Raw genomic sequence first — 18,485 nt, 5'->3', positions numbered from 1 at the left:
TTGGGCGGCCCCCGGTAATAGGGTGTGGTCTGGGGTGGTCCCTTCTGGTCTCCGCTCCAACTGCGACCAGTTTTCTTCTTCTCTGCCACCTCCACCCATCTGGCTCCAATCTCTCCTGCCTCGATTACAGTTTTGGGTTTCCCATCTAGGATGTATCTTTCTATTTCCTCAGGAACACCCTCTAAGAATTGTTCCATTTGCATTAGGAAGGGCAAATTTACTGGAGATTCAACACTTGCTCCTGATATCCAGGCATCCCAATGTTTCACAATGTGGTAGGCATGTCGGGTAAATGACATGTCTGGTTTCCACCTTAGGGCTCTGAACCTCCGACGAGACTGCTCGGGTGTTATCCCCATTCTGACTCTCGCCTTGGATTTAAACAGTTCATACTTGTTCATGTGTTCTTTAGGCATTTCAGCTGCCACCTCAGCTAAGGGTCCACTGAGCTGCGGCCTCAGCTCTACCATGTACTGGTCAGTAGAGAGGTTGTATCCAAGGCAGGCCCTTTCGAAGTTTTCTAGGAAGGCTTCAGTATCATCGCCTGCCTTGTAGGTGGGGAACTTTCTGGGATGGGAAGTGGTACTTGGAGAAGGATTACTAGGGTTTGTTGGGATATTCTGCTGAGCCTTTATCTTCTCCATCTCCTCCACATACTTCCTCTCTTTTTCCTTCTCCTCCAGTTCTTTGTCCCTCGCTTCCATAGCTCTCCTGTGAGCAGCCGCTTGGTGTTGTTCTGCCTCCCTTTCTTGTTCCTTCTTCAGCCGCATGAGTTCTATCTGTCTTTCATGTTCCCTTTGTCTTTCCTCAGCCTGAAATTTGGCTAATTCCAGCTGTAGTCGAGCTGAGGATTTGGTCATTCTAACCTCTCTGTTTTTAACTAACTTTACACCCGAGGTTTAGAAATAAACAAACAAAACTTGGCTGTAAAATTTTGCTGTGCTGGAATAGAATACCTATTCTCTGATAGTGATTGTCAGCCTACAGAAAAAGACAATTCCCTTGTCTCTGTTCTGGGCCCAACTTAAAGCAAAAAACCTCCAAACTACTTGGAAACCTGCTTACCCAGCCCAAAGAAAAAGCAAATGGGTAGAACACACACCCCCTATTTACTTTTAGGAAGAAAAGAAAAAAAAAAAACCTCTGGGTTGGAAGACTGTGAATTTCCCTGCAGGAGTTAAGTACCCTGCCTCCAGGCAAAGAAAACCTGCAATTCACAAGATAATCCCCTTTTGTCTCTGCTTGGCCACAAAGCAGGGAAAACCCAAGATGCTTTCAGTTTCAAAGCTGCTTCAAAGCCACAGGAAAAAAAAATTCCTTTTTAAAATCTGTATTTCTAGTTCAAAAAATCTCAACTGGATCTCAAAATGATTTCAGGTTAATCCCACCACTATGCCACCATGTCAAGGTTCCTCCCCCACTCTGAACTCTAGGGTACAGATGTGGGGACCTGCATGAAAAACCTCCTAAGCTTATCTTTACCAGCTTAAGTCAAAACTTCCCCAAGGTACAAAGTATTCCACCCGTGGTCCTTGGAATGGCCGCTACCACCACCAAACTAATACTGGTTACTGGGGAAGAGCTGTTTGGACGCGTCTTTCCCCCCAAAATACTTCCCAAAACCCTGCACCCCACTTCCTGGACAAGGTTTGGTAAAAAGCCTCACCAATTTGCCTAGGTGACTACAGACCCAGACCCTTGGATCTTAAGAACAATGAACAATCCTCCCAACACTTGCACCCCCCCTTTCCTGGGAAATGTTGGATAAAAAGCCTCACCAATTTGCATAGGTGACCACAGACCCAAACCCTTGGATCTGAGAACAATGAAAAAGCATTCAGTCTTTTACAAGAAGACTTTTAATAGAAAATAGAAGTAAATAGAAATGAAGAAATCCCCCCTGTAAAATCAGGATGGTAGATATCTTACAGGGTAATTAGATTAGAAAACATAGAGAACCCCTCTAGGCAAAACCTTAAGTTACAAAAAAGATACACAGACAGAAATAGTTATTCTATTCAGCACAATTCTTTTCTCAGCCATTTAAAGAAATCATAATCTAACACATACCTAGCTAGATTACTTACTAAAAGTTCTAAGACTCCATTCCTGTTCTGTCCCTGGCAAAAGCAGCATACAGACAGACACAGACCCTTTGTTTCTCTCCCTCCTCCCAGCTTTTGAAAGTATCTTGTCTCCTCATTGGTCATTTTGGTCAGGTGCCAGCGAGGTTACCTTTAGCTTCTTAACCCTTTACAGGTGAGAGGAGCTTTCCCCTGGCCAGGAGGAATTTCAAAGGGGTTTACCCTTCCCCTTATATTTATGACAGAGGCTGTTTGAGATCCATGTCTTTCCCTTCCCTGCACCTCCTGGGAAGATTTTCTGCTCAGGAAGCTGGAGGGGATCTTCCCCTTGTTCTCAGGAATAGGGGGGAGACGGATCTTCCAATGGACATCCCAGCAGATTATCCCACAGCACCTATCCCCAATGAGACGCACCTGCTGCTCGGAAATCACTCTCTTGCTGTTCTGGGTGGTGTGAAGTGGGGCCAGCTGCTCAGGGTGTGGGTCTGAGTGCAGTGGGAGAGAAAAGGCCAGGGGAAGCTGCAGCCTGGGAGCTTTGGTACCCATCGATATAATTCTTTGGGGGGTGGGGTGGGGGAAAGGGACAGGTCATTTAACAAAGCTTTCCCATCCGTGATAGACACACCCCTTCCTCTGGGGGTCAGCAAGTCAAACACTCTGGCAGGATTTTGAAAACAGTGCCAGGTCACTTGGTGATCAATACGAACATCAGCAGCTAGGCCACCGAATGGGGATCAAAGTTCATGCTCCAGGGCCTTGGCTAGGTATTTGTTCACAGGGATCAGGAAGCCCTTTAACCCCCCCACATGCAACACTGTCACAATTGGCCTAATGCATTATGAGAAGTGAGGGCCTTTCTGTGATGCCCTGGGTATTGTCCTACCAGATGGGAATGGCCAAGAGGTGGAATTCTGTCCATCTGTCTAGCCAGGTGCAGTTCCTATGTCCCTCTATCCATAGAACACAATAGCAAAACTCCCCCTGACTTTACCAAGGCCCTGATTCAGCCTCATAAGAGTGGCCACACTGGGTCAGACCAAAGGTCCATCTAGCCCAGTGTCCTGTCTTCCCACAGTGGCCAATGCCAGGTGCCCCAGAGGGAATGAACAGAGCAGGGAATCAGCAAGTGATCCATCCCATCGCTCATTCCCAGCTTCTACAAACAGAGGCTAGGGACGCCGTCCCTCATACTACCAAGCTGGGGCAATCTATACCTGCTTCTGGTACCTGCAGTTAATCCCACTTGCACCATGGCCTGATGCTTAGGTAAAGAGGAAAATAAGCTTAAAGCCCCCTAACCCCCACCCACAGTACCTCACCCAGGTACATCCCACAATCAATGGAGGTTGCTGGTGAAAGGACTGCAGGGCTGGGCCTTCTACCTTCCATCCTAGGCTACTTCGGTCATCGCTCTGATAAAGGGTCATCCCTCTGATGCCGCCACAATGGTTTACAGACCCCCAAGGCTGGGATCAGGGGAGGGATTGATTCTGTGCATGGTTTTGTCAGCTCTGCTGGGTCACAAAGTCACAGTGCAAATGGAAACACCCCACATCGGGCATTCTACACCTGCTCTGTGGCTAATAATCGGTCTGTGCTCACGGGGACCAGATCCTGTTCTTCAACCAGAGTAAATCCAGATTGACTCCGATGATTTTAGTGGGGTCACTCCGGATTCACCCTGACCTGTCTGTCTTACATGATTGTTAGTCAAGGGAGCTGCCAGGGGTCTCCAGATGAGGGGACTATTCCAGTTTATGCAGGAGTCCGGCCCCAGCTCAGCTCTTGGGGTGGGGGGCGGAAAGGGGAGCCCCAATGATTTGTGTCCAGCTGGAGCCCCTGGGGTTTTTCCACCCCTCCCTCTCCAGGGCTAGCCCACTCCTCAGGGTATCGGGCACTCCCCTGCCATGACATCAGAGCAAGCCGGAGAAAGCCACTTGGGCTGCCTGTGTCATGTCACACAGCAGCTCCCACCCAGCACAGAGCGCCACCTGCAAGCGGGTATTTCCAGGGCAGGAAGACTTTGTGCAGCCAGATTAGGAGGAGGGTGGCACGTGGTACTGAGGTCACTGACTGTCCTGGGAGAGAGGGAGGAGAGGCCAGACTCTGCCCGTGACAGAGACTCAGGGGGAGGAGTGCAAGACAAGCCAGAGGAGAGAGAGATGATGGGGGTGAAGATACCCAGGGCCAGGCGAGTGGGAGAGGGAGCCAGAGGCCGTAAGACACCAGGGCAGCCATGGCAGCAGCCGCCCACTCAGCAGTGGACATCTGCTCAGTGACTACAGCAGGGAGTCTAAGAGCTAGCAAGCAAAGTGCATGAGTCATCCACCTTCCCGCTGGGCCCTGGGGAGATGACTCTGCGGGAGCCGGACGAGGGCTGGGCCCAGATGGGTGCCCAGAGCTTAGCTAGATAGATGCGTGCGTATCACGACGGATGGATGGGTGGGTGGGTTGGTATGTGTGGGGAGGGATGGACCGAGGGAGGGAGGGGTTGGTATGTGGGGGGAGGAATGGACAGAGGGAGGGAGGGATGAGTATGTGGGGGCAGGGACAGACCAAGAGAGGGAGGGAGGGGTGAGTATGTGGCCGATGGATGGATAGATGGGTGTGGGGTGGATGGGAGGGGTGGATAGATGGGGGTGTCGGGGAGGGAGTGGTGCCTGGATACACAGATGCAGCGGGAGGAAGGTGTGGATGGATACACAGATGGGTGTATTGGGGAAGTGAGGGGTGGATGGATAGATGGGTGTGTGTGGGGATACAGGGATGGATACACAGAATGGGGGAGGGGTGAATGGATACACAGATGAGGGAGGGGTGGATGGATACACAGATGGGTGTGTTGGGGAAGGGAGGGGTGGAAGGATAGATGGGTGTGTGTGGGGATAGAGGGATGGATACAGAGATGGGGGTGTTGGGGAAGGGAGGGGTGGAAGGATAGATGGGTGTGTGTGGGGATAGAGGGATGGATACAGAGATGGGGGTGTTGGGGAAGGGAGGGGTGGAAGGATAGATGGGTGTGTGTGGGGATAGAGGGATGGATACAGAGATGGGGGTGTTGGGGAAGGGAGGGGTGGATGGATAGATGGGTGTGTGGGGATAGAGGGATGGATACAGAGATGGGGGTATTGGGGAAGGGAGGGGTGGAAGGATAGATGGGTGTGTGTGGGGATAGAGGGATGGATACAGAGATGGGGGTGTTGGGGAAGGGAGGGGTGGAAGGATAGATGGGTGTGTGTGGGGATAGAGGGATGGATACACAGATGAGGCTGTTGGGGAAGGGAGGGGTGAAAGGATAGATGGGTGTGTGTGGGGATAGAGGGATGGATACACAGATGGGGGTGTGGGGAAGGGAGGGGTGGATGAATAGATGGGATGAATATCCCATCATGCCTTTGTTCGTCTCCACCAGGGCAGGGGCTGGAGCCTCAGACTGGATGGCAGGAGGCCAGGGTCCCCTCTCCCATACCGTATGTGATTCCGGGTACCCCCAAGATTCTCCCTTGCACCGGGGCAGCTGATTTAAAGCTAAGCCTGGCCCAGCTTGCTCAGAGTCCCGCTCGGGCAGCAGTGAAACCCCCAAATGTCAGGGTAGGAAAAAGAAGAGGAATAGCCCGGGTCACCCTCAGCTGGTTGATCCTGCTGCTGCGTGGAGAGCACTGGGATTCGGTCACTGTCCCACCCACCCCGGGCTCCCCTCCCCGCTGCCACCCAGTGCCCTTGGCCCAGAGGGGTGGCTCCCGGGGGCAGAGGGCACGCGGCTGGGGCTCTGGCTGGAGCCGGTTATCGTTCCGTTTTCCAGCTGAATTAAAAAATAAGTCACATGATTTTGATTTCCTCCTGACATCACGATGCGTTGCCATGGCAAAGGTTCCCCTGTCACCAGACCAATTCAACGTTACATTCCTCTCCCCCGCCCCCTTGGCCTCCCCTCCCCTGACAGCCCCAGCACTCCCCCTTTTCCCACCCCCCACACCTCAGCTGTCACTTCCGTCCAGTGAGAGATGCCCCAGCTGATCCACCCAGCAGGGATGGGCTAAACCGGGGGGCAGCCCCCGTGCCCTCTCCTGCCTCCTAAGTTTGGACTAAGGGTTAATGGCTGTGCTCTGGGATGCAGGACTCCTGGGTTCTGTTCCCTCACTCTGCTGGGAGAGTGTGATCTAGTGGTTACAGCAAGGGACTGGGAGTCAGGACAGCTGAATTCTAGCCTCTCCTTGCACAGGCTGGCAGGGGCTACTGAAGGGCCTATCCAGAGTCCGTGCCCCTCCCCTCCCCTCCCCTCCCCACCCCACTGCATGCTGCCTGCCCTCAGTGCATGCGTGTCCTTGGCTGGTTCCAGAGGATATGGGAGGGAATTTCATCCCAGGTGAGGTCCAGTCAGACTCCGTTCCCAGGAGGGCACATGGGGGCCAAGGAGTAAAGGGAGGTCAGTAGGGATCATCGGGGTGAAGTCAGGTCAAGTGAGGGCTGCCAGGTTCGTGGCTGGGGTGAGACTCTGGCCAGGGAGGAGTCACTGTTTCCTAGGAGTGTCCTGGCTGCAGTCCGGTGGCGGAGGGAGACTTTGGCACCTGGGAGCGGGGATCAGTGGATGAGACCCCTGGGAAATAGCAGCCATCGCTCTATGGAGCAAACATGCCAGGTTCTGCGGGGGAAGGTGGTGGAGCAAACTGGGGCTTTCTCAGTATGGGGGATAAACCAGCCTCCAAGTCCCTGGGGGAGGAAGAGATGCCTCCCGTAAGCAGCTCAATGCACAATGGTTCATGCACGGCCAGCGAGGACTGGACACTGCCAGAGATGGGCCTCTGCTCTGCCTTCCCGGCTGCCCCCAGGAGTCCCCTCCACGCACGCTGCCATCGGCTCGTGCCACAGGCGTGTTTCACGAGGGCCCACTGCTGGCCAGCTGGGAGGGGGGCGAGGAGCTGTCTGTGCCAGCTGTCAGAGCGTGGGCCCTGCTACCCTCGCGTGCCCCAAGCCTGTGAATGCCTTTACCATGCAGCCATTGGGGAGGCGCCTGCCTGAGCCCAAGGGAAAGCCCCTGTGCAGGGCTGCCCCGCACCGCCGGTGGGAGTGCACCGGCCCCGTAGCTCAGTCTGCTCTGCCCACAGACAGTGCCCGGCGAGGTGAACACGCAAGATGGGTATGTGCTGCTCCTCGTGCTGCTCTCCATCTTCATCGGAGGGACCTTGGTCCTGCTGTCCGGGATCCTGATTATCTGCCGCCGGTGCTGCGAGACGGACCACAGGCACTCCAGGTAGGGGGGCTCTGCCAAGCGCTGCACCACCCACAACCCCCGGAGCCCGTCTGCCTCGGTCCCTACAGTGCCCCTGCTGGGAGAGGCCGGGGCTGGCATAGCTGGGAGCTCGGTAGCAGGGGTCCCATATGGTCCAGACATCTGAGTTCAGCAACAGCATTACCATAAAACAGTGCGAACGAAGGGGCTTATGATCAGGATCCACCATGGCTGCGGAGATGCCAGTGGAGTAGAAGAATTTAATTCCCTTGATTAGCAGCTCCATTTCGCCCAGTGACAAACAGCCCTGGCCTCTGAGTCGGAGAGACGGGGAAAGTGCCTCTCCCAGCTGCCAACGGCTTGAAGCCAAGGCCCATGCTGAGCTGTCCATTGAGCCCAGAGCCTGTCGCTGCACCCAAGCTGGCACCCTTGTGCCCCTGCACTGACCTCAACTCTCATCCCCTACACCCAGCCTAGCATCCTGGACCCATACACCTGCACTGCATCCAGTCCCCAATCCAGGTGCCTCCTGTGTTTCCGCTCTGCCCCTCAGCCGGCTCTGCACCTGACCCTGCACCCCCGTGCATGAGCCCTGTACCCAGCCCAGCACCCCAGTTCCCTGCATCCACCCAGTCCCTGCCCGCAGCTCTGCGCCATGCCCTGTACCAGCCCAGTTCCCATGGTCCACAGCCATCCCAGAGACAGCTGGGTTTTCCTAATACAGATTAAATCCCTTAGCAAAGGCCTGAAATCTCCCACTGGCTCCTGGGATGAGAGACCCCCAGGGCTACCAAAGTGAGATGCCCCAGAATAGCTTCCCCCTCCCCTCCCAGGGACAGCTGGACTCCAGAATCCAGTCCTAAGACCCCGTGCATGGAGATGTGTACATAATGCCTGTGTAGACTGGAGCATGTGTGTGGGTGTGTGCCATATGGGCCGGTGTGGGGGTGTGTGCCCTACAGACCGGAATGTGTGTGCAATGTACGGACCAGCACATTCTACGGCCTGCTGTGGGGTGGAATGAGCATGCCAGGTGTGTGCCGGAATGGACCAGTTTGGGGGTGTTGTGCAGACCGGCAATGGGGTAGGTGTGCACTGGGCGGGCTGGTGGTGTTTTTGCACATGGTATGGACCAGCAGAGGTGTTGGGGTGTGAGCTGAATGGACTGGCACAGGTGTGGGGGCGTGCGATATATGGCACAGGTGTGAGAGCACGGATGTGCCCTGGAGACTGGCGTGGGAGCTGTACTGAGGGCACCAGTCTGTGACTGTGCATAAACCAGCACCCACTCCCCTGCCAACGGGGCATGTGGCCCGGTGTCTGGCTCCCTGCCTGTGTGTGCATGGTGGGGGGGGGGCGTGATTGGAGGGACCTGCGTGGCTAAGCAGCCCCTTGCACCACTGGCCTGCGGGGTGAGGGACACTGAGAATAACCCATCTCTCCTTTCCATCCATCCTTTGCTCCCTCCCCTCTCTGGGCCCTGCTCCCTCTGTCCATCTCTCTGTCCCTCCCCATGCGTCTGTCTCTCCCTCTCCCTTTGCAGAGCCAGTGATGACCCTGAGAAAACCAACACCACGTACCTGGATGACTCTCAGCCTCCGCAAGGTGAGCGCCCCACAGCCCCCGAGCCCGGCCAGCCCCAGCCCTGCCCATGGAGATGGTCGCTAGGGCTGGCTATGCGTTGTCATGGAGACCGTTTCCCTACATCTCAACCCCCATCACGTGTAAATATACCTGCTGTTCACTGCGGGGGAGACGGGGTGTAGGGGGCTTTGGCTGCCCCTATCCATGGCACTGAAGGACTGGGGTGGGGGAGCCCCAGGAGCTGCCACCCGAAAGTCGCTGGGGTGCTTCATGCCTCCCCCTGCAGCCCCGCCACCGGGGCCGAGCCATGGGGGCTGTTCACTCCACTCAGCTGCCTGGCACTGTTACTAAATACCCGCCACGGTGGAGCGGTGCCCCCTGCTGGGAAGGGCCGGACCGGGCACACATATTGGCTGGGCTCTGCCCAGCCCCCTGCCGACACCCCCCTGCTGGCTTCCATAGCCAGGGGCAGGAGACCCTGAGCCTGTCCCCTCCAGTGGCTGGCTGGGGCCTGAGGGCGCTGGCCTACGGGCTCCCTGAACGCCCCTGGGTGGAGCAAGTTTGCCGAATCTCAGCCCAGGGGCTGGTGTCACACACCAGCCTCCCAGCAGTTGGCACTGGCTTGTGCTGCTTCAGCCCTGTGGGTCGGGGGCTGCCAGGCTCTCGCCCCCTTTTTCTCTACATCCCACTGCCCCACAGCCGCGGGGCTGCCAGGCTGCTGAACCAGGCGGCCCTGTGCCCACCAGAGGGGGTTCCCCCGCCACCCCCCTGCCTGGTGAGATGGGGGGCTGAACTTCTGCTCCCCCGTCTGCACAGAGATCACCATCAAGGTGGACGACCCCGACTGCCTGTCGGCCTCCAGCTACCGGGATGTGGAGACGGAGCGTTTCCTCTCGTCCAGCTCCTCCACCGGGCGCCGGGTCTCCTTCAACGAGGCCGCGCTCTTCGAGCAGAGCAAGAAGACCCAGGAGAAGGGGAGGAGGTATGGGAAGGGGGGGAGGGGCAGAGGGGTGCAGCGGGGAGAGGGAGGGGGTAAAGGCTGGGGGGAGGGCAGGAGTGAATGATGTGGGTCCGGTTTGGGGTAAGGGGGTGTGGGGGTATGGGCGTGGGGGGAAGGAGTGTGGGAATATGGGTCAGGGTTGGGGGTGAGGGAAAGGTGGGGGGGATGGGATGGGGAGGGGAGGAATGGAAGGGGTGGGATATGGGTCAGGTTTGGCGTAAGGGAATGGGGGACTATGGGTCAGGGTTGGGGTGGGGGGATGGGGAACGGGAGGAGTGGAAAGGGTGGGTTATGGGTCAGGTTTGGGGTAAGGGGGTGGGGGACTATGTGTCAGGGTTGGGGTGAGGGAAGGGTATGTGGGGGCGGTACGGGGCAGGGCAGGGGAGGAAGTGCAGGGCCCCCAGATGGGCACTGACCCAGTGCCCCCTGCAACGTGGGCGTGAGTCTATCGCCTAGCTGGATGGCTCAGCCCATGCCCCTGCTCCGTGGGGCAGGCTGAGGAGCTGGGCCGACGAGGGACGAGGCTGGGCAGGCGCCTCAGGTTGGGCCCTGGGCTGGCGTCAGGAGGATGGATCATGGGGAGGGTCCTGGCATGTGGACCAGTAGGCCCGGGGGGCTGCGGGTAGCGTTGGGAGCAGGGGGCTGGCTCTGGCAACTCCCCATCACCTGGTGCCCCCCGTGGCAGGTACACGCTGACCGAGGGGGATTTCCACCATCTCAAGAACGCCCGGCTGACCCACCTCCACGTCCCGCCGCCCGCTCTGAGGATCATCACCATCCACGAGTGCGAGTCGACCGAGAACAGCCTGGCCATGTCGCCCCGCCTGCCCCCGGCCAAGCCCAGCCTCGCCATCTTCCAGGTGAGCCGGGGCTGGGGCCAGCACTCGCCCCCGGGGGCAGAGACTGCCCCTCCCAGGGGGCAGGAGGGGGGCTCTAGGGGCAGTGAGAGCCCTCCCGGTGGGGGAAGGAGACGGGGAGCTCTGGGGGCAGAGACGGCCTCTCCTGTCATGGGGTAGGAGGCACCTTGGAGGCAAAGACAGGCCAGTCCCACCCCAGCTTCTGCCCTCTCACCCCTCAGTGGTTTCTCTGTGTCTCCATCCCACAGCCCGCGGGGGACACCCTGCCCCAGACAGCCCTGACCGCCCACACCATGTGCCCCAGTTCCGCCCTGCCTGGCGACACCTACAACTCCACCGTGGACACCAGTTTCGCCGAAGCCAGCCCATCCATCTCCTCCTCCTCTGGGGAGAGCCCTTCGGTGAGTCCCCCGCCCCCCATGGACTGGGAGAGAGATCACAGCACCCGTGGGTGCTGGGGGAGCAGGGGGGAGTGAATGGCAGGGGGAGTGGGGGCAGGAGGTTGGAAGTGGTGGGGGTGGGGACTCTCTCAGCCCCTTTGCACCCCACACAGACTCAGCGTGCCCTGGAGGGGTGACTTAGCAGGCCAAGCACCGGGTGCCACTCCCCTCGGCTGCGGATCCCAGGCAGGTCGAGCTCAACTCTTCCCTGTCCCAGCTGGAGAACAGGGAAGGGGGCGAGTGTGGAACCAGCCCAGGAAAAGCCAATGCCCCGCAGGCCCCATGAGGGGGAGCCCTTGGCCAGCTCCCTCCTCCTCCTGCCTGTTGTGCTGGGCCCTGCCTGGCCCCCTCCCTCCCCAGAGGTGGCTGCATTTCTATAGTTATGTACAGAGTTAAGCACTTTGATGGTCTTTGGGAGTCAGGGGCTTTAGTTGGGGTAGCCCCCACCCACGCAGCCTGAATGTTGTGGGACTGTCCCAGTCTTTATCGCAGTGTATGCCCCTCCCCCGTCACACTGGGGGACCCTCACTCCGTAGCATGGTGAGCTAAGACCCTTTTGCTGGCGCTGAGGGGAGCTGGGAATAGACCAATATGGGCTCTGCCTCCCACTCCCCTCTGTAGGCCCATGCGGGGTGGCAGGGTCCTGTGCCCAGCGCGCTCTGGGAGCAGGACGGGGCAGGCGCGAGCTCTGAGGGCATTGTTCATGGCTGGCCGGCCGGCCGGCAGGCAGCCCTGGCATTGTGCGTGTCCGCTGTGCCGTGCCTGGCTCCTTGCCGCCCCGTCGCCTCCAATCGCTCTCTGCGGCACCCACCCCCAGGAGTCACTCCTCCCCCTCCCTCTGGCCCTCCCCTTCCCCCGCTCCCAGTTTGAAGGGGCCGCCAGGAGTGGGAAAGGCACCGGCGCGGGCGGCCCCGGACCCGGGGAGCCCCCGCCACCCCCTGCCCAGGGCACCGTGCTGCAGTTCTTCACCCGCCTGCGGCGTCACGCCAGCCTCGAGGGCACCAGCCCCTACTTCAAGATCAAGAAGTGGAAGATTGAGAGCAACCAGCGGGCATCCAGCCTGGAAACCAGAGGTAGGTGCCCCACCCCCACCCCCGCAAATCCTCGTGGGAGGGAGGGTCAGTCCTGGACCCAGGAGGTGGGGCCGCCCATCCCCCATCCAGTTGAATCCAAACTCAGGGGCTCCACTGAGCCTTTAGCTTCTCCCAGGCAGCTGCCAGACACAGGGGCCGGCGGACCCAGCGGCAGGGGAGCTCGCTTCTGTGCCCCATGAGCCCGTCTGCCCAGCTCCCATCCCCTGGGGCCCCGTGGGAACGTCTCCAGGTCACTGCCAGGTGGTTCTGTCTAAGGCCACCTCCGCCGTCGGGAGTGGACCCCACAGCCTCGCCGGGGCCCTGGGGAGAGCAAGGTGGGTCTCGCCCCCTGTGACCTGTCAGACACGGGCCAGATCTTCAGCAGGTGTAAATCCGCCGAGGCTCCACGGAGGCCAGTTCTGATCTGCCCCAGCTGGGTCCCTGCCGCATTAGTGAAGGCAAGTGAACAAGCCGGAGGAGATCAGCCTGTCCAGAGGGGTCAGAGCGGTTAGCCTGGGCGGGGTCTGTTACCCAGCATGCCCAGGGCGGGAACCCCATATTTGCCATGGGAGGTGCTCGGGGTAGGGGCAGTAGGATTAGAGCAGTGAGGTGATCCCTGGAAATGGCCAGCGAACGCAGCAAAAATGACCCAGAGCCCATTATGCCTTCTAATGACATCCCCACCGCCTTAGCCCCCCCTCTCCTGGCGCTCCCCCCTAACATCCCCCCCTTGCCTTTGCCTGCCTTTCAGGCTCACCCAAGCGGCGTCAGTTCCAGAGGCAGCGGGCGGCGAGCGAGAGCATGGAGCAGGAGGACAGAGACGCCCATCAGACTGGCATCATCCAGTACATTGCCCGGACAGACGACATAGCCTTCCGCCCCATGGCTGGGCCCTTCCTGCCATCCCCCTCCAGCCCCCCACCCTCTCTCGGCAGGTATTTTTCAGTAGATAGAGGGGATAGGGATGGCTGGGTCGGGGCACAAGGCCAGGGGGTGGGATGGGTTGTCTCATTCCCAGATGTCAATGAAGGGGACATTCCCACCCCCAGGAAACCAGGTCATAGGTCGAGAGAGATTTCAGCCACATTCACACTCCCTTTTGGAAGGGCCTTGTCACAGGGCTCCCCCCCCCCCCACACACTTCAGGCACCCTCTGGCATGACAGGAGCACCTGCCTCAGTTTCCCCTCATTTCAGCCATAACAAGCACTCAGTCTCTCAATGTCCCATGCAAAGTTGCACCCTGGGCATATTTTATTTACAGGCATGTCCAATTGTCTGGAGGGTGCTCACGGTAAAACCGCCCTCCCAGGTCGCACAGTAAAGCAGCGGAAGATACCACGATTTTCCACACCCCTGCTCCAGGGCCATCACTTCCAGGTTCCCTCACCTGGGTGTCCCTCAGCGCTCGGTGTCCTGTTCCTCTCTGCCCTTGTTCCAGCACCTCCCGCCCCCTCCTCCAGCCCATCTCCCTCAGAGTGGCCAATCTCATGACTCCTTGCCAGCCCCCGGGCTCTGGTTCTGCAGCTCTCGGGGCTGGGCAGCAGGCCAGCCCCTCTGCTGGACGTCTACCCCTTTGCTGGGCTCCTCCCATCTGCCCAGGCCCGCCTCCTCCTTTGCTTGGCCCACCTGCAGCGGCTGGGAGGGGGCTTATCAGTCACAGGTGCACTGGCCTCTTATTGCTTCAAGGGCCAGTGTCGCCCCACGACAGGCCCTCTGTAGGTCTGGCGGTGAGGCCCCCAATCCACCCAGGGAGCCCTGGAATTCTCCCTCAACAGCTCTGGGGCAGCAGCTGCCTGGGAGGTGCCATTCTGGGTGCAGGGCAGGGGAATGGGCTTGGCAAGGAAAGGGACCCTGGCCAGCACAGGGGGGGCAGCAGGAGGTTGGAGCCGGACACCCACCCCAAGCCCTGTCTTGCTGGGGCAGAGGGGCTCATCCAGCCCCTCCCCCTGGGTGACTGCCCCCTGGTGCTCTTAGTGCCATCAGGGCCAAGCAGGGCAGAGACAGTCACTCCCTTTGCCAGGCTAAATGTTGGCACATGGAGCTGCGTAGCGGAGAGCCAGTCCCGCCCCAGCGTGGCCAGAACAGTCGTGGGATTGGGGCCATCTCCTGCTGCACCTAAGCCTCAGGGTCAGCTGGAGGGATACCCAGGGCAACCTTTACCCTCTGCCTAGGCCTGGACGGGGCAGCAGGGTCAGAAAGGGAAGGGAGCTGGGGATGCTGAGGGGGGAAGGCGGGGTGGGGGGAGATGGGGATCAGGACAGAGGGAAAGGGGGCTGGCAGTAGGTGTGTGGGGACCAAGAGGGGTGGGAATTTCTGGTTGCAAGGACTTGCAGTTGGATGGTAAGAAATGAAAATGTCTCCGTAAGGCGCCAGGCCGGTGCAGAGTTGGTGCCAGCCCAATGCTGGTCCCGCGTCTGCGTGCTGCTTCCCAGGGCAGCCCCTCTGCCCTGCCGGTGCTATAACATTCGTGGGTTCTGCCCCCAGGTTAGAGCCAGCAGAGGCGGGCGGGGGCAGCGTCCCCAGGGCGCCCAGCACGGAGCAGCAGACCATCTACCACGACATCTGGAGCCTGCGGGCCTCCCTGGAGCGGTGCGCCTCGTCCGAGCAGAGCAACGACCGGGACTCCGTGCGCAGCGACGGGGGCGACAGCGTCTGCTCGGCCGGGGGTGGCATCCCCGCCTTCCCCTCTTCCCTGGAGGAAGCCGAGGGCCTGGACGAGTGGCCGTGGGCCCGGCCCAGGCAGGAGAGCGCGGAAGCAGAGCCGGGCACACGCAAGCTGCTGCAGATGGACAGTGGCTACGCCTCCATTGAGGCGCCGAGCCGGGCGGGTGAGGACGGGCATCCCAAGGGCCAGACGGCCTCGGAGAAGCGCATCTGTTTCACCAGCGCCGGACGCAAGGGCACCATCTTTGAGAGCTTTGAGGGGCACGAGCCCGAGGAAGAGGAGGAGGAAGAGGGGGCGGTGGGGGGGCCGCCGCCCCACAGCCCCCTGGCCCGGTCCCCCTATGGGCAGATCTTCCTAGCCCGGGATGCGCTGCCCCGGCGGGACTACAGCATCGACGAGAAGACGGACGCCCTCTTCAACGCCTTCGTCCGTCACGACCCGCAGTTCGACGACTCGCCCCTGCGTGCCAAGCACCGCTCCCGCGCCCACCTGCGCAAGCAGTGGCAGCGTTCCAAGCAGCACAGCGACCCCGGTGTGCGCTACCCCCCTGCCCTGGAGCGCCACCGGACCCCGCTGCGCCGGGGAGGCAGCCTCAGCTACCCTCCGGACAGCCGCTACCACGGCACCCGGCCCCGCGTCGTCAGCACCGAGGCGGCGGGCGAGGCCGGGGACGGCTCTGCCGTGCCCGACGCCGACGCCAAGATCCAGGTGATCGAGGAGGAGCCGCCCGAACTGGCTGGCGACCTCAAGCTGGCTTCCGATCCCTACGACGAAGATTGCCCTGGCGATGGCCAGGGCCCAAACTGTGGGCCCCAGCCCCTAGGGGCTGAGCTGATGGACAAGATCATGGGGGGGCTCGAGGACAGGCTGTACGGGCACTTGAGAAAATCGAGAGAGAGTCCGGAGCGTCTGGTGGCCGTGGCCTCTCCCGACCACAGCCCCGTCTAGGGGGCGGGAGAGCAGACCGAGCTCACTCATCCACTGAGTCAGGCTTCAGGGCTTCAACCCCTTCCACAGCTGGCACTGCCAGCACGTTCAGGGCATTCGAACGGCGACAGGGGGGTGTGGATCTGCTCGGACAGACGCGCCCGGTTCGAGGGGATCGGGCTCCGCCTGGACGTTCCTGTCGCCTTGGAACGGTCCAGGGCAGAGGGCAGGCTCAGCCCGCCCTGTTTGAGTCTGGAGTGGGGGGTCTACTTGGATGTACCCATTGCATTCAAGGGCTTTGAAGGGCGCAGATCTGTACAGAGGTACCCGCCCGTGGGCGGGATCCAGGGGGGCACAGATCCACCCAGATGTACCCGCCACAGGGTCCAGGGGGGCACAGATCCTCCCAGACCCACCTGCAATGTGGGTGGGTTCCAGGGGGCACAGATCCACCCAGGCACACCTGTCACAAGGGCAGGGTCCTGGGGGGGATCCCCAGTGAAGCAGCCCCTGCCCCCATGCAGGCCTGGCAGCCGGAAGGGGTTGTTACAGAGGCGAGGAGTGTTTGCCAAAGCAGGCGACTCTTCCACGGCCAGGAGGTTGATTTTAAGGGACTTGTACTAATAACCCCCCAAACTCTTACCTCACGCCGTAGAGCTGTGTAGCACATATGACACCTCCCTCCCCCCCAGTCCTGGGGCATGGCCCCCTCCCCTGCACACCCCACGCCCCCCACCCTCCTCTCTCTCTCTCTGATTTTTTACAAGCAATAACGTCTCTGTCCGGAATCGTCCTCGCAAAGAAGGGATCGGGGCTGGGATCCGCGGTGCTGGGAGTGGAGATGGGCCACTGAAGGAGGTGGAGGGCAGCTCCAAAGTTTCTCCCGGAGGGAGGCATTGCTGGGGGCAGCAACGCATTAGGGGGGTGGGGGAGGTTTGAGGCCTGGGAAAGCTGCTGCCCCCTTGTGCCAGTTACTTCCCTCTTCCCACCCTGGGGACATCTCGACCCAGGGCAGGGCTCATGGGCTCTTGGCTTGAAGCTCTGGTGCTGGAACCTACGGGACAGGGGGTACATGGAGCAGCTAGAGAGGGGGCCCAGGAGATGATGGTCCAAAGGGGAGGAAGGAGCAGTGGGGCAGTTGGATGGGAGGCCAGGTCCCAAGCAGAATCAAGGGGCCAGCAGGAGATGGTGGCAGGTGTCACTCACTTCCCTCCTGGGACTGAGACTGAACCAGGCCAAGGGCCTGGCGGGGAGGGGCAAGAGGGGGGACCGCACCAAAACCAGTGAGGAGTGAGGCTGAAGGAGCCTCGCTCCGCAGCTCTGCCCCCGGTACCCCCACACAGAGGGTAACCAGGGCCCCGGCTGGAATGAGTATCTGCCCCGGGCTGCGTCCCCTGGGTCGGGAAGCGGGGAGAAGCTGAGGCTTCCAACTGGACAGGCCCTTCAGCAACTGCTGCTAGAAAAATCTCATTCTCCAGGTGCCAAATTGAGGGTGGGATGGACACTCACACAGTGCCATGGGGCGGGGTGGCTCCTGGGATGGCCTGGAACTGGAGCCTATCCCCAGGTATCAGTTTCCCGGGGGGAGGGGGGGGGAAAATGCTTACTCCCCATCCCCCAAAAAACTAACTGGCTCCTCCTTTCTCCTTCCCTATATTACTGGGCCCAAGTGGGAGAAGGGCCTAGATCTAGCATGCCTTGTGGGGCTGGTGGCAAGATGGGGCAAAGGGGGAGTCAGATCTCCTAACTCCCCTTCACCCCCCAACAACTTTATACCTGGAAAGCCAACACCCCCCCTCCTGCTTCTCCTTGAACTGCTCTCCCCCTAAACCTGGCTCCCCCCAGTTCTCCCCCAGGGAGCAAAGTGATGGGCTTTTATTTATTATTTATTGATTTTTATAGAACTGGATGGATTTGCTGCTCCATGGGGGGGCAGGTTCCGCTTTTTATGGGGTTTTGTTCATGTATCAAAGGATGAGAAGCAAAAAGCTTTGTTATCCGAAAGACTCGGTCAGCGCAGGGGAGGGGGAGGGGCAGGGTGGGGTGTGGGGGAGGAGATGCCAGCCACATTCGTATCCTGCCCTCCCCCCCATCTTGGTGCTCTTGTCACCCCCGTTCCTGGCTGCGCTTCGACATTTGCATGTGATCAAAGAGGCTGGGTCGTTCCTCTGCAGAGTCTGTCCAAAGCACTAACATGAAACCACAACTCTGCCTTTTTCAACCTATAAAGACCAAGTGTCGAGAGTTTGCCCTGCTTTGTTATTGCCTAAGCTCCTTCTGTCAGCTCCCCCGATGCAGCCAGGGCCAGCCCCCCCATTGGGACCATGCTCCAGGGGCCTCCTGGGCAGCAGGATGGGCACCAGGCAGGCTCCCACAGCAGGGAGCTGGTGGCAGAGGCAGCCGAGCTAGGACTAAAGTGCCAGGCTTTGACAGCAAGGAGGGTGAGTCTTGCTTGGGGCCCCTGGAACTTTTCAGCATGGAGGGTCCATTTGCTCTTGCTATCATTTACCCCAGTACCAAGTGGGGGCTGTTCTGATTTGGGCATGCCCCAGTGCCCTGGAGAGAATGATGGCACAGTGACTTTGGCCCTTTAAACCCGACAGGAGGGCTCCTTCCAAAAGAC

The 18,485-nt window shown here is 59.7% G+C and overlaps 1 protein-coding gene across 1 annotated transcript in view; it reads left to right on the top strand.

The window, feature by feature from the left end:
* Positions 1-15,883, top strand: part of CBARP (CACN subunit beta associated regulatory protein) — a 41,275-nt gene extending 25,392 nt beyond the window's left edge. Inside the window, exons 3-10 of the mRNA XM_077805478.1 lie at positions 7,190-7,335; positions 8,858-8,919; positions 9,715-9,880; positions 10,584-10,758; positions 11,004-11,156; positions 12,061-12,268; positions 13,020-13,203; positions 14,755-15,883. Of these exons, the coding sequence (XP_077661604.1) occupies positions 7,190-7,335; positions 8,858-8,919; positions 9,715-9,880; positions 10,584-10,758; positions 11,004-11,156; positions 12,061-12,268; positions 13,020-13,203; positions 14,755-15,883 (2,223 nt within the window). The remainder of the gene's footprint in view (positions 1-7,189; positions 7,336-8,857; positions 8,920-9,714; positions 9,881-10,583; positions 10,759-11,003; positions 11,157-12,060; positions 12,269-13,019; positions 13,204-14,754) is intronic.
* The last annotated feature ends 2,602 nt before the right edge of the window (positions 15,884-18,485 follow it).

Source organism: Eretmochelys imbricata, chromosome 25, assembly GCF_965152235.1.
Source record: "Eretmochelys imbricata isolate rEreImb1 chromosome 25, rEreImb1.hap1, whole genome shotgun sequence".
NCBI classification, from domain to species: Eukaryota; Metazoa; Chordata; order Testudines; family Cheloniidae; genus Eretmochelys; species Eretmochelys imbricata.
The sequence above is the reverse complement of the archived record's forward strand: the minus strand, read 5'-3'. Positions and strand labels throughout refer to the sequence as shown.